We start from the raw sequence: 15,101 nt of genomic DNA on the forward strand, positions 1-15,101 counted from the left end.
CCTAATATCCGAGACCTCGATCCCTAGTGTGATCTGTGGGACAGCTAAGTACCTGGGCTGTGCCTGGTTGACAAGATTGAAGCTTTCTAGGGTGACCCAGGGCCAGGCCGTGGTACTGTAGACCGTCATCTCCCACTGGGCTGTACTTTGTTTTATATGATGAACCACTTTTTAAACTCATGCTTCGTACTTTTTATCATGATTACTTGTATATATTAACCATTGAGGATTGATACGCTATACATCTTTTGTACATACTGTGTGAATGTAATAACTAAGGGCTGTCTCTCTCCTCCATTCCCTTTTAACTTGTTTATAAATTGCTTTTATACTTTATGATATTGTATATCGAATAAAGTTATACAAACAAAACAAATTAATCCTATTTTGCAAGTCGCAAATCAATTTGCGACTCACAAAATAGGATTAGCATCTTGCTATTGGGAAGGGGCTTTCCAAGGGCGTCCCTTCCTAATAGCGACTTCTTAAACTATGTAGGAATGGTTTGCGACCGCAGTGGCGGTCCCAAAACACTCGCAGTTTACCACCCGTCTCAGAAGGGTGGTAAAGAACTCGCAAATGGGAAGGAGTCCCCAGGGGTCCCCTTCCCCTTTGTGAATGCATACGCAAATATTTTTTAAGGGCAAGCAGAAGTCCCAGGGACCACTGCCTGCCCTTAAAAAATGAAACTAAAAAATGTCATTTTTATTTTGTAAATGCATCCCGTTTAACTTTAAGGGAAACAGGCTGCATTTTTTTTTTAAACTGCTTTATTTAAAAGCAGTCCTAGACATGGGGGTCTGCTGACCCCAGCAGGCCACCATGCTTGGGAGTGGCAGCCGTGCCCAACGGGGTCGCAAGTTGCGACAGCCTCATTAATATGCATGAGGCATGCAATTTGCGACCCCAGTGGGAATCGCAAACAGTATCTCAGACACGGTTGTGCATCCCAATTAGCGAGTCGCACATTGCGAGTCGCAAATGCGATGCAATATGCGACTCGCTAATTGGTGGGTCATACATCTGGCCCTTCATGTGTACCGTATTTTAGTACTCTTATATTAGAGAGTGCACATCTGGTAGAGTACTTCTCTTGTGACACAAATATCGGCTGGTGTCCTTTGCATACATGGCAACACTCCTGGTTGAGACAGGAGACACCATTTTTAAACAACAAAAATTGATTTATTTCAGCTTTCTCTCCTTTAGAAAATCCTCTGTTTCAAAACTAGTCAATATGGAGCTAATTTTCCACAATGTTGGGATGTATGGTTTTGTACGGGGCACACACATTTTTTAACAGGCACATACTTGATTTTGTGCAACAGAGAAATATTGCTCTAAGTGGAATTTTTGATTTCCCATTCAGAGTTGCTTGTAAAAATAATTGCTTTTGAGTCAATAAAGATGAAACACTATTCACCTGGGCCCTTGTATTCTCAAGCTGGTTTGGCTCACTGATTTGCTCATTCTTGCAAACATGTTATAAAAACAAATGGGCTATCAGTTGGGGCGGATGTGAGTCATAACCAAGTAATAAGTCCCAAACTCATGTCAGGTAAACAAACAGCTTCAACCATTTAAACCACGGCTAAATCTCTGGTAGCTATCACACTGAGCAGACAAGTTAACTTACATAAAGTACATAGCAGTACTAAAACAATTAAAAACTGAAACACAACATAATAAAAACATCATAACCAACTTTTAAAAATCAAAAAAATATTAATAAGAAACAAAAAAAATTAAAATCAAATGAGGTGAACATGACATATGAACTTTTAAAGTTTTGGGGCAAAAGTGCCCATTAGAAGTCACTGTTCATGGTTGACTAAGCGTCATTTCAGGCTGACTGCAATACCGCGGATGTTGGATACACCCAACGAGCCATCCTGGTCAAAGTTATTGGCTACCGATTCAATTTGTTTTTTATGGAAGTTGAAATACCCCAGTGAGGCAAGGTTGAAGACTGTATCTGGCCAAGTCCTCTTCACAATGGATAGCTGTTGGATGAGGTCTAGCTGAAGCTCGTTTTGGCAGGAAAAGCTCTGGGTGGGAAAATCCAAATTTCACACACACTGACGTGCTTTCACGAGACAGATTCTTTTTATGCCTTCACATGGTCAAGATTTCTATATTGAGACTTAGGGCCTGATTTAGATCTTGGAGGATGGGACACTCCATCACAACAGTGACAGATATCCCGTCCGCCGAAATATATATCCCATTATATCCCATGGGATTTATATTTCGCTAGACGGCATATCTGTCACCATTGTGACGAAGTAACTATTTCACCACGATCTAAATCAGGCCCTTGGTCTATTTTTTATCTCTTTTTTTGGAGTATGAAAACCTCCAGCAGCTGGGCAGGGAATATCAAAGTCAGAAATCTTTGCTGCAGGGTCTGCTAAGGTCTACATTCAGGTAATAAACAAGCTCTGAGCAGGACCGCCTAATTTTCTTGCCTGGTTGTGCCTTGGGTGGTCCGGGTCTTCCGGAGGCATGAAAGCTGAAGGTTTTTCCAAGTCCCAACATTTCCCAACCTTCTTCTCTTGGTCGCTTCTAAGGCACCCAGAGCCTCAGGGACGCCAATTAGAGTCCTTGACCTACTCCAATTAAAGCCATCTATACAGTCCAGTTCAGATCCACTTAACACTAGTCACTTCGGAAAAGGCCTCTTGTAGCCACTGATGTCCCTGTAGCCACACAGGAGGTCAGCCAATTAACCCTTGGAACTTACTTCTTATTCCTGGGTACAGGTTGGAGCAGGCCCAGCCTTTCAGGTTTCTACACAGGACACAAACAGCAGGTCAAGTCATCTTTTGGTCATCCACAGGTCCGTGTGTGTTCTTAGGAGCTGTGGGTGAAGTGGCGCTTTTCAACATTTCACTAGACCTTGGGGGATGAGACTGTTCCTGGACACTCCCTAACCAGTGGGCAAAAATGTGCCAAGGGCAAGCCTTCTCCCTTTTGCCTCCTATCCTGTTTGCCTTACTGCAAGCTATCCCAGGGTGTACAATGTTCAGACAAAATCAAGATAACAGAGGAGACTGGTGGCTTACCCAGGGGTGAGCATAGGGAAATGTGCAGTTCCTTCCTCCTCAACAACATCAAACTGGATCTGGGACCAGCTCTTCCCCTCCTCAGTGAAATGGAGCCAGATAACAGTTGGTCTTGGGATCAATGAAATACTCTTTCCTGTGTCTCACTTTACACTAAACTATGAAGGGGTAAGCTTCACCCGGGTCCCTTTTAAGTTAATGAAGTTTTGTACTCTCCCCAACTGTCCTGCCTGAGAAAGGATGAGTCACATCCCTCACACAAAGGTTTGCCAAAAGGGCCAAGCCTTTGTTTCTGCTCTGGTGTAGTTTTCACACCTCATCAAGGAAGGGCAGCTGCACGGAGGCTAATGCTATCTAGCCTACTGCAACTTTAGACAGGCAAAATCTAATGTTTTGAAAGTTACTTCTCCTGTATATTGATCAACATTTTTATAATGAGATTGTATTTTTAATAAATATTAAAAACAGTGGCTGACTGTACTCTAAAACTCAATACAAACCAAATACCATAAGCCACCTACCTGGATCCCAGATGATTCTAATAGGGTGGCAACTCTAGCTCCCAAATCCTGCCGAGATTTGCCCTTCGTTTATAGGAGGAGACACAGCTCCGGTGACAAATCCCAGGGGGAAGGGGGATGGGATGGAGAGAACATGTAGAGTAAATTAAATAAAGATTTCCCTTGTGGCTATCCTAATTTGACCATTGACCTCAGTTCATAGTAAGAATGACATGTCCTGCAACATATGTTGACAACAAGTGTTCTTTATATTTATCAGATTTTATTTACTTTTTTCATAGAAATATCACAAAAACTTTTTTTATATATATACTTTTTCCTTCTTTTTTATATATCATGATTTCTTATTTCTCTAAGTCATTATATCTTTTTTTCCTTTTTTAAACAATTTGAATACATATAAAAACAGTTATTTCATCATCATAATACATTCGTGTTGTTTAATCCAATACCAAAGTTTTTTCAAAAAATAATAAAAAAACCTTAGATATCCACACCTAATTCACATCCACCACTCACACATTCATACCCTTACATACAAACATTTAGACAACCAGCTATCCTACTGTACTGGAAGGCTAACAGAGAGAACAAACTCTGACTGAGTAACCACAGAATATTATATGGGATCACACGCCAGGTCGACGCGCGTTTCGGTGGTCTTGTACCACCTTCCTCAGGACCTTCACAGAATCCCTTTCTGTTTTTTAGGTGAGAACAGGATATCTGTAATAACAAACAAAGTTTGTTGCACAACTTGTTGTATATTTCATTAATCAATAACAAGATTTTAAAAAGAGGACAGTCATACACAACATAAATCTTTTACAGTCTTGTTGACTTAATTGGAATCAGCATGCACATCTATCAGCTAAATGGCACCAATACTTTAGGCCAGGTTCACATATCCATTTGCAGAGAGAAGAGGGATTTTAATACAACTACCAAGTCCCTCTACACGGGACATACAACAACCATTGCAATGCATTCCTGAGCCTACAATGTCACAACCTCTGCTGTTTAAAAAAAAAGGGTATTATCCTGGGGTCACAAATAAATCCTTTTTTCAGGGATTGGTCTAATAACAAGACTAGTGTATTTAGAGACAATACTTACTCCATAGTTAATGTAATGAGGAGTCACAGTGTTTGTCACGGAGTACTTAATTTTGCACTACGCTCCTATAATGGAAATAAATATTCTCCCAGGGACATAAATCCAAGTAAAATTTATAATACTATAACAACTAAGGTGTATAGTCTTACCAAAATATCGTACACGTAATCATGTAATCAGGGCTATTCTCAAGATGACTTTAAGTGTTCCGGTTTCTGGGCATATATCTTCAACCACTTCTGTTTCTAAAATATACAGCAGATAATTGGTATAAAAATTGAATATTCTTACTGACAGTTCTCAAAAAGAACCTGGAGTATGAGGCAATCAAACACCCACCTTTTACTTTCAAATCGCTATAACTCTGTTTTTCTGTCTCTCTTCATAAAAGTATCATAGCGAGATAAAAGGAAGATTTCCCCTTATTTAGGATTTACCTGAAAGAGAGGAGACGATATGCATGTTTTGTTTAATGAGCGTTTGTCATTTGTGTCAAGCAAAGACAACGATCTTAAAAACAATTTTTGTCTCAAAAAGGGGAAGCCTCTATTTTATTCTAAACTCTTTCAACACCTCACCGGGTATGATAACCAAGTATGTCGAGTCTCACATTGTTATCTATTTTGATTACCCTCTCCCTATTTAGAGGACACAACCTATTTTAAGGACACATCGTATTTTAACATAGTGTAACTCCAATATATTGTGACCGTAAATCTACGTTTATCAAGTCACATAGTACCCTCCATCCCGTTTCTTTGTTTTAAGCCGGAATATATCTTTTACTTGTGCGCTATAATGCCCTTACCTCATCAGCTTTGTCGTCGATTCAAATCATACGTTCACTCGAGAACCGCCAGCATTTTAGCCCCGACGCCAATCGGCATTTAAATCGAATTTGTGTGGCGCAAAATTGTTGGTCACATGTGATTACAATACTCAACATAGAGGACGGACGGTTTCCGCAGAGCGCTTTACTTATATGAATCTGAAAGCGCCGAATTTACTTCTAACTACAGCACAAAACAAGTTGAATTTCTTGATATCACAATCGATGGTAGTTGTGGCACACTACAGGTAAGCCTATTTAGAAAACCGACTGCCAAGAATACGATACTACAATTCAGCAGCTTTCACCCCCACTGTCAAAAGGACTCAATCCCCTTTGGGGAATTCCTCCTCATTAGGCGCAATTGTACAAACTTAGTGGACTATCGAACACATGGGGAATTGCTCAAACAGAGATTAATAAATAGAGGCTATCCACATCGCCTCATACGTCAAGCATTCAAAAGAGCGAAATTCTATGATCGGGACGCTCTTTTGAGAGGCACAAGACGAGAACCACACGGTAAAATCACATGTGTGATTAACCACTCAGCGCTAAATTACAAAATCAAAAATGCGATCAATAAGAATTGGCGCATTCTGGAAATTGAAGGTGAAGAAACACAATTTCCCAAACCATTGATTGCCTACAGAAGGAATAGGAACCTCAGGGACCTGTTGGTTCATACTAGAAATATACCTAAAACACAGACTATTCAAACTACATTGACAGGCTGCCCAGTTATTTTGGGAAATCACAAATGTGGGTCATGCCATGCCTGTGATGCAGCTATAACAACAGATCATCTCTGCTATAACAATATAAATGTCAAATTGAGATCACTTAAAAATTGTAGAAGTAGCAATATCGTCTATTTACTACTATGCCCCTGTGGGTTGGCATACATTGGGGAGACTGGCCGGGAGTTCCGCACCCGTTTCAGTGAACATAAGTCCGCGATAAGAACAAAAAGACTTACAGCCCCAATAGTACAACACTTTTTGGAGGCCAATCACAAAGAAAGTGAACTTAAATGGTGTATATTAGAAAAGGTGCAGAGCAAAATGGGACAACTGATGGAAATCACTCGCAAGAAACGAGAAACTTTTTGGATATTTTACTTTGACTGTGTCCGTAAAGGATTAAATGAAGAAATATTGTGGTATGTCACAAAGAACTCTGGATAAAAAATCTTGTCCTTGAAGAACATTATTCTTCAGTCAGATCATTCTCTGATGATTGTATCACTGCAGCAACTAAATACATATAACAAGCAAAAACTGCCTCTGTACACAACCTAGGTGTAATATTTTGTGGGGAAACAAACCACGGTGAACAGTTAGTGTGTTTTATAGATGGGCTATAGGTTGGCATATTGATCCAATGGTTATTGGTTCGTATTGATCAAGATATTGATATCTCCACTTGTTGTTTTATAAATGTGGAGCTGGCTTCAGTTGGGTAATTTCGGAAATTTTGTTCATTTGTTCATTGTTCAAAACATGATGCACTATTTTATGTTCTCGTTCTTTAAATGTTTGTACAACATAACAAAAGTCTCGCAGTAATAAACAGTGGGGTCAGTAAATAACTTCTACATATGTACTATTAAACAAGAGATAATTAGGAATGGCCGTGCTTCAAATATCTCCTATGTAATCTCTGGATACAAATAAAGCACCCATCCATTGCGGTTACACTTTACCTTTACAAAATGGCGCTTTCAGATTCATATAAGTAAAGCGCTCTGCGGAAACCGTCCGTCCTCTATGTTGAGTATTGTAATCACATGTGACCAACAATTTCGCGCCACACAAATTCGATTTAAATGCCGATTGGCGTCGGGGCTAAAATGCTGGCGGTTCTCGAGTGAATGTATGATTTGAATCGACGACAAAGCTGATGAGGTAAGGGCATTATAGCGCACAAGTGAAAGATATATTCCGGCTTAAAACAAAGAAACGGGATGGAGGGTACTATGTGACTTGATAAACGTAGATTTACGGTCACAATATATTGGAGTTACACTATGTTAAAATACGATGTGTCCTTAAAATAGGTTGTGTCCTCTAAATAGGGAGAGGGTAATCAAAATAGATAACAATGTGAGACTCAACATACTTGGTTATCATACCCGGTGAGGTGTTGAAAGAGTTTAGAATAAAATAGAGGCTGCCCCTTTTTGAGACAAAAATTGTTTTTAAGATCGTTGTCTTTGCTTGACACAAATGACAAACGCTCATTAAACAAAACATGCCTATCATCTCCTCTCTTTCAGGTAAATCCTAAATAAGGGGAAATCTTCCTTTTATCTCGCTATGATACTTTTATGAAGAGAGACAGAAAAACAGAGTTATAGTGATTTGAAAGTAAAAGGTGGGTGTTTGATTGCCTCATACTCCAGGTTCTTTTTGAGAACTGTCAGTAAGAATATTCCATTTTTATACCAATTATCTGCTGTATATTTTAGAAACAGAAGTGGTTGAAGATATATGCCCAGAAACCGGAACACTTAAAGTCATCTTGAGAATAGCCCTGATTACATGATTACGTGTACGATATTTTGGTAAGACTATACACCTTAGTTGTTATAGTATTATAAATTTTACTTGGATTTATGTCCCTGAGAGAATATTTATTTCCATTATAGGAGCGTAGTGCAAAATTAAGTACTCCGTGACAAACACCGTGACTCCTCATTACATTAACTATGGAGTAAGTATTGTCTCTAAATACACTAGTCTTGTTATTAGACCAATCCCTGAAAAAATGATTTATTTGTGACCCCAGGATAATACCCTTTTTTTTTAAACAGCAGAGGTTGTGACATTGTAGGCTCAGGAATGCATTGCAATGGTTGTTGTATGTCCCGTGTAGAGGGACTTGGTAGTTGTATTAAAATCCCTCTTCTCTCTGCAAATGGATATGTGAACCTGGCCTAAAGTATTGGTGCCATTTAGCTGATAGATGTGCATGCTGATTCCAATTAAGTCAACAAGACTGTAAAAGATTTATGTTGTGTATGACTGTCCTCTTTTTAAAATCTTGTTATTGATTAATGAAATATACAACAAGTTGTGCAACAAACTTTGTTTGTTATTACAGATATCCTGTTCTCACCTAAAAAACAAAAAGGGATTCTGTGAAGGTCCTGAGGAAGGTGGTACAAGCCCACCGAAACGCGCGTCGACCTGGCGTGTGATCCTATATAATATTCTGTGGTTACTCAGTCAGGGTTTGTTCTCTCTGTTAGCCTTCCAGTACAGTAGGATAGCTGGTTGTCTAAATGTTTGTATGTAAGGGTATGAATGTGTGAGTGGTGGATGTGAATTAGGTGTGGATATCTAAGGTTTTTTTATTATTTTTTGAAAAAACTTTGGTATTGGATTAAACAACACAAATGTATTATGATGATGAAATAACTGTTTTTATATGTATTCAAATTGTTTAAAAAAGGGAAAAAAGATATAATGACTTAGAGAAATAAGAAATGATGATATATAAAAAAGAAGGAACAAGTATATATATAAAAAAAAGTTTTTGTGATATTTCTATGAAAAAAGTAAATAAAATCTGATAAATATAAAGAACACTTGTTGTCAACATATGTTGCAGGACATGTCATTCTTACTATGAACTGAGGTCAATGGTCAAATTAGGATAGCCACAAGGGAAATCTTTATTTATTGTATTTGATATTTTCCCCTCTTTTCCCTGGCTAAAAGTAATTTGAGAGGGGGTCCCCTTTTTCATACCTTTGAGAACATGTAGAGTCACAGATGCTGAGGCTCATCTACCCAACAGCAACACTGCAGCAGGCATTCACACCAAGCATTCCAGGACCGGTTTTCGGGTTTCATAATTAGTAGTGTGATTTAAGCTTATAGAACTCCTGGATTACTCCTAATTTCAGGAACAAGCCTGGAGCACTCCTGACTTGCACCAGGAATTCAGGGGTAAGCTAGGTGCAACACATGGGCAAGTCACAGGCATCTTTATGAATTAGGCCCCATCTATTTGGAGATCCTTATATGGATATGCGCTCGCAGTGAACATTTTGTGACAGTTTACCCACCCAGATCTCCTGGTAAGTGTTGTACCATGGTTTCAAGTTAGTTTCATCTTGCTCAGTTTTTTATTGGTTCTTATCGAAGACTGATTTACAACAGATTAAAGTTCATTTTAAAACAACAATTCCTAAAGGATATGTACACATATTTTGTTTTAAATCTACCAGCTACAACTTGACTATTGTGTCACTGAGGCCAAATCAGCTCATTTACCTCCATTTCTTGTCGAATTGGAATAAATGTTTGAATATGTGGTTGTTGTTGGAAGATCCAGAGGTCAGGAAAGTAAGGACAAGGAAACGTAGAAAGGAGCAACGAGGTTTAATCACACGTCTGCTCGTAATGAAGTCCAGACAGTAATAATCAACCTCCCATCACAACAATCCCAGCAAGATTCCACATCTCTTAAAACATAACATTCTTAACATAACACGAGTCAGTCACGTCCTGGGACAAAGAATCGCGCTCGTGTCAACCTATAATGTTCCCAACAGTTGTGTCTTTTTTTGTCATTTCGGTACATTGCTGAGAGGGACAATAATAAAACATTTTCTACATACATGTGAACTCATCCTTGCTTTGACATGAACACCACTAGTATGAAGTCTACCTTAAATATTCTAATTATGCATAAATTAAACAATTCACCCAACTCTCTTTCTGGATGCCATCCCCGGTCAGAAGCAGTCATCTGAAATTACCACAGGAACCCAGTAGCCTTGCAAGCAAACGTTTGGTCAAAGCCCAAAATTGTCATATAACTATGCTGAACAATTTTTTCAGCAGATATCCCAATATCCTTTAGAACAACTGAACAACACGGTCCATGACACAGGCCACTTACTCCAACTCTACTTTTCTGACACTCACTGACCATCAGAGAAGTGTGGCTCACTGGTTAGAGGAGGCAGACCTGGAAGCAGAGGTCAGCCCGGGACCAGGGTTCAATTCCCGGCTCGGCGGGGTCTTGAGTCCTAAAAAAAAATGTCCATGGACTCGACAATTCTCGCTCCGGTGCCTACTCAATTCACGGGTTCACACTCTGCGACTCTGGGCAATAGCTTGCTTAATCTCCACAACAGCCCCTCGCGGCGGGATGCCTGGCTTTCACCTTGCGGATACCCTTCCGGGGTTATCTCACAGGGGAATACCAGGACGGGTTCCCTAAGCAAGCGCTTAGAAACCGCTTGGTGATTTGCGCTATATAAATTCCTGTACATTTACATTTACATCAGAAAGAACTAATGGCGCAATCTACACACAGCGTTGAACATATCACTTTTGTTCATACCATTGTTAGTACACACCTTCAAAAGCTCACAAGAAATTGGTCTAAAATGCTTTAAAAGATTCTAAAACATACTCCCAAGTCATAAAATCATCTACTTGTATCCATTTCAAACCACTGCTGCTGATACATTCTGTTTTAAAAGGCATCTCTTTTCAAAGATTTCGGACCACAGACTCTCCTGGAGCCGCAGAGATACATGGATATCACATCACCCCAATTTTTATCTTTAAATTTGACATGTATACTCTAGCTATGACATTTGAAGCATGTTTTTAATATTTTCAATGGTGAATGGGATTTCCTACTTTATGTTTCGTGTACATTAGTGACCTACTGTGTTTCTGTATGCATGGTTTTTACAAAAGTCAAAACTATTAGATTCACCAACGCCTATTTATATTACAATTTTTAAGTACTTTACACAACCCTCTTTAGTGCACACAGAGGCCAAAGAATATAGGCACATCTTACTTCTCCCAGCGCTCTGACGACTGACGGACAGCTGTCAAACAACCCGGAAGTGACGGAACTTCACCTCAAGTCTCTGCGAATCACCAGGAAAACATCCGTTAGTCGCGTCACGTGGCATTGAACCAGTTTTTTTTGTCATGAAAAAGCCGCTCCTCGAGGGAACCTCCGCTGATGGTCCGTCGGGGGTTAAAGATTCACCTGAAAAGGTTAATAGAAAGGTCGAGAGCGGCCAGGCGCTCGAGGGAGCAGTGTGCGCCGGACCAGAAGATGTGCACGCTCTGGAAGCTTTCGTCGCGGGGGCTCTTCAGATTAGGTAAACGGTAAACGCATTTATAATAAAGCAGCGTACCATTCATTGGACTTTATGTCTCTCAGAAAGTTAGTTGTGAAAAGACAGCGCGAGGCTAACTAGTGTTAGAGACTGGGTTTGAGATTCACCTGCTAGTTAGTGTGTGCTCACGTGGACTTCTTGAGGTATTCCCCTATATACAATGTTACACCCATGCGCACAACACCCATAAGGCTAAAAGGGCTTTAGTATCGTGTCTCTCAGCCCGGGGTCCTGCCGTTAGAGCTGTTGTGGCATTCGCTAAGCAGTGTCTGGAGTCGTATCTCAGACACACCCGTTTAGTTCTTTAAATGACCATGTATATGACTTATGTGAACTGGTTGACAAGCCATTGATATTTTCACTGGCTTCAGTACCCCCTCCCTGGGCCACCCACTGCCTGTTCCTTACATTTGTGTTTTATTTTTACATTGCCACCATTCCGAAACAAAAATACAGCCCATTTGTTGTTTAAACAGTCTGCATAGGCCTTGCCTTGACACTAAATAAAGTGGTATGTATTCATTTGTAACATGAATTGTTAGTCATGGATGATTAACGCAGCTCTTAAACACATTTAAAAGTGCTTTCTATTTATATGTGCTCTTTGAAGCATGCACAGATAAGTGCTAAAAATACCAGCTTTAAGTAATTTTGCTTATTTTTGTACTGGCTGAGACATCAAAATTCCGGTAGTGCTGCCAGAAATCCAATCAGCTCTCAGCCCTAATCAGGAAACTGAAAGTTTACTGCAGGATCAGCACATTATTTTTTCCTTCACCCTCCATCCCTGATTGATGCCATAATAGCAAAAGTTTAGCTTATATCTATCAATACAATGCTGAGTTACTCCATGTGTCTGGGAGTACATCCTGCATTCAGGCAGCTCACTCCTCAATCTCACTGTTCACCCTTCACTTTCACGCTCACTCCTCACTCACCGAGGTTACACTGCGCACTCATGCCATTCGCCCTTATCCTAACCTGCACTCACATGAGCACACCACTCAGCGTGCACACACATGACGCTCCACTGACTTGTCCCTTTTACCACTGACCCTGCACTCACAGCGACCATACTGCACTCACGCTTTTACATTGCACTCACATCATTCATCCTCCCCTTACCCTGCGCTCACACGAGCACACCGCTCACCCTGCACTCACAGCGACCACACTGCACTCATGCCACTTGCCATGAACTCACCCCATTCTCTCTGCAGTCACATAAGCACACTGCTCACCCGCACTCACAGTGATCATACTGCACTCTCACCACTCACCATGCACTTATACTTTTCAACCTGCACTTACACGAGCACACTACTCACTCTGCACTCATGTGACACTTCACTCACCTGTCACTTCCACTACTCACTCTGTAATCCCACTCAAACAAGGACATCACTCACCATGCATTCATTCCTCCCACTCTGCACTTTTACCCACACCCAAGCTCATATGTCACATCACTCACCCTGAAGGCACACCTCTTACCCTACTCTCACAGTGTCTTATTGCGCACTGGGCACTTACATAGGCACTCCTGTCACTCACACAGCTCACCCTTCACTCACATGGGTACAGCACTCACACCACTTAAACAAGCACAGCACTCACCCTGGAGTTACACGACTCACCTGCACTTCCTCGTCTCACCCTGCACTCACAGAAACAAACCTTTCAACCTACCTTTATACTGGCATTCTGGTAACCCTGTGTGCACACAGAGACAATAGTCTGCCGGAACTCATAGGGACACACCACTCACTCTCCACTAACTCCTCTCACCATGCACTCACCAGTCAGTCTCACCGATTGCCCTTCACTCGCAGCTAACCCTGCACCACACACAGGCACACTACTCACACCACCCTGCACTCACTCCTCTCACTTAACACTCACATGGTCCCTCCTCTTGCATTGCATTCATGCAGCTCACCCGACACTCACATCAGTAAACTTTTCACCCTACACTGGAACCACTCACGTGTCACCCAAGGGCATGTGTGTGCGTAACCTACAACTTTGAAAAATGCACTTTAGTGCATTTTTCAAGGTTTTTGCAAATTACCATCAAGTTCAAATTAATGGTAATTTGCAACCCCTATTAGCGAAATTGCTATTTGCGATTTCATCATGCATTGCATTTATGAAATCGCAATTTGCAATTCGCTAAATGCAATCGCAATTTAGGAAATCGCATTAAATTGTGAATTTTTAAATTGCGAGAGCCATGAAGCTTGATGCATTGCAGAAGTCCTTTTTTTCGTGGGCTTTTTTGCGAATTGCACTGTTTGCGCTCGCAAAAAAGGTTGATGCATGTGCCTGATAGTGAGAATGTGTGTGTGAGAGTGTATGTGTGTTATGCGTGCAAGTGTGCTGCTGGTCTGGCATACTGGATGTTATTCTTGCCTTATGGACAAGAGCACTAATAGCATATGAATGGGAGGTGTTACCTATGGCAAACTGCTGGCCCTAACATTCTTCTATAAAAACACCATCATTGGCTGTGGGGACTGGAACTGTCTAACTGAGAAAGCTGCTAGCCCAGTTATACGGGTAGCAGGGATACCGACCACTCACCACCAAACCTGGCTGAAGGCCCTGACATAATGCACTTAATTCTTAGCATATGGGATGGATCCATAATAACATTTTAGAACTGATATTTGTGGTAGCTCTTGTCATAATATTTACTCTACTGATTTCATGGGGGGTGTCAATGGCAGAATGCTGCCCCTTATATAACGGAGGGAATTTTTAGAGGTACCCATACCTGTGGTTGATGTATCCATGGTCATTTTCTGGCACTGTAATATTGAATGTACTCCTTGGCTTAAGGGGCTCACCCATGAAAAAATGATGACCTTGGTATAGTGGAAGTAATTTCTGACTTTAGACATATGGAAAAAAAGAGATGTACTCCTAGGAAAGGACAGGCTTCTTCGGTGCACCATGAAAGCACTGGAATATTTCAAGATTCCCGTATAAGTGTTTGTGTCATTTTAGCCAACTTGATCCCAAAACTATCAAAAAATTCTCTGGAGAGCATTCTACTGTTAGATTTGGGGGTCTCTGGTTGGCACAGGTATGCACTTGTGACAAACAGGGACCCTCTCCTCTAGTCAGGACAAGGGACTTACTCCTTAAAAATAACCCCTGCTCACCCTCTAGGTAGTGTGGCGCGAGCAGACAAGGCTAATCTTCAGGGCATTTAGTTAGTTAAGCATTTATGACCACAAACAGTAATATAAAAATGCACCACAAATGGACACCAGTCTAGGTTTTATAAAAATACGTTGGCTTTATGTAAAATATAAATTCTTATGCAGGCTTAATTACAAGACCATAAATAACGTTTGGCTTTGGATGCACACAATACTTTCTTTATGCTGGAATATGTGCTT

At 40.7% G+C, this 15,101-nt stretch overlaps 1 protein-coding gene and 1 long non-coding RNA gene across 9 annotated transcripts in view; one reads left to right on the forward strand and one right to left on the reverse strand.

Moving 5' to 3' along the window:
• The window catches only part of LOC144784563 (uncharacterized), a 196,573-nt gene extending 185,113 nt beyond the window's left edge, over positions 1 to 11,460 (reverse strand). Inside the window, exon 1 of the long non-coding RNA XR_013601677.1 lies at positions 11,364 to 11,460. This is a non-coding gene — a long non-coding RNA (uncharacterized LOC144784563). The remainder of the gene's footprint in view (positions 1 to 11,363) is intronic.
• The window catches only part of C10H10orf67 (chromosome 10 C10orf67 homolog), a 2,166,521-nt gene continuing 2,162,841 nt past the window's right edge, over positions 11,422 to 15,101 (forward strand). For 3 of the 8 annotated variants that reach the window (XM_078664371.1, XM_078664373.1, XM_078664369.1), the window contains exon 1: positions 11,425 to 11,676. In XM_078664371.1, the coding sequence (XP_078520497.1) occupies positions 11,501 to 11,676 (176 nt within the window). In that variant the 5' untranslated portion in view covers positions 11,425 to 11,500. Of the gene's footprint in view, positions 11,677 to 15,101 lie in introns of all 8 variants that reach the window. The other 5 variants (XM_078664376.1, XM_078664375.1, XM_078664372.1 and 2 more) reach the window with 3 other exon arrangements.

The sequence above is a fragment of the Lissotriton helveticus genome, chromosome 10 (genome assembly GCF_964261635.1).
Source record: "Lissotriton helveticus chromosome 10, aLisHel1.1, whole genome shotgun sequence".
Taxonomy (NCBI): Eukaryota; Metazoa; Chordata; class Amphibia; order Caudata; family Salamandridae; genus Lissotriton; species Lissotriton helveticus.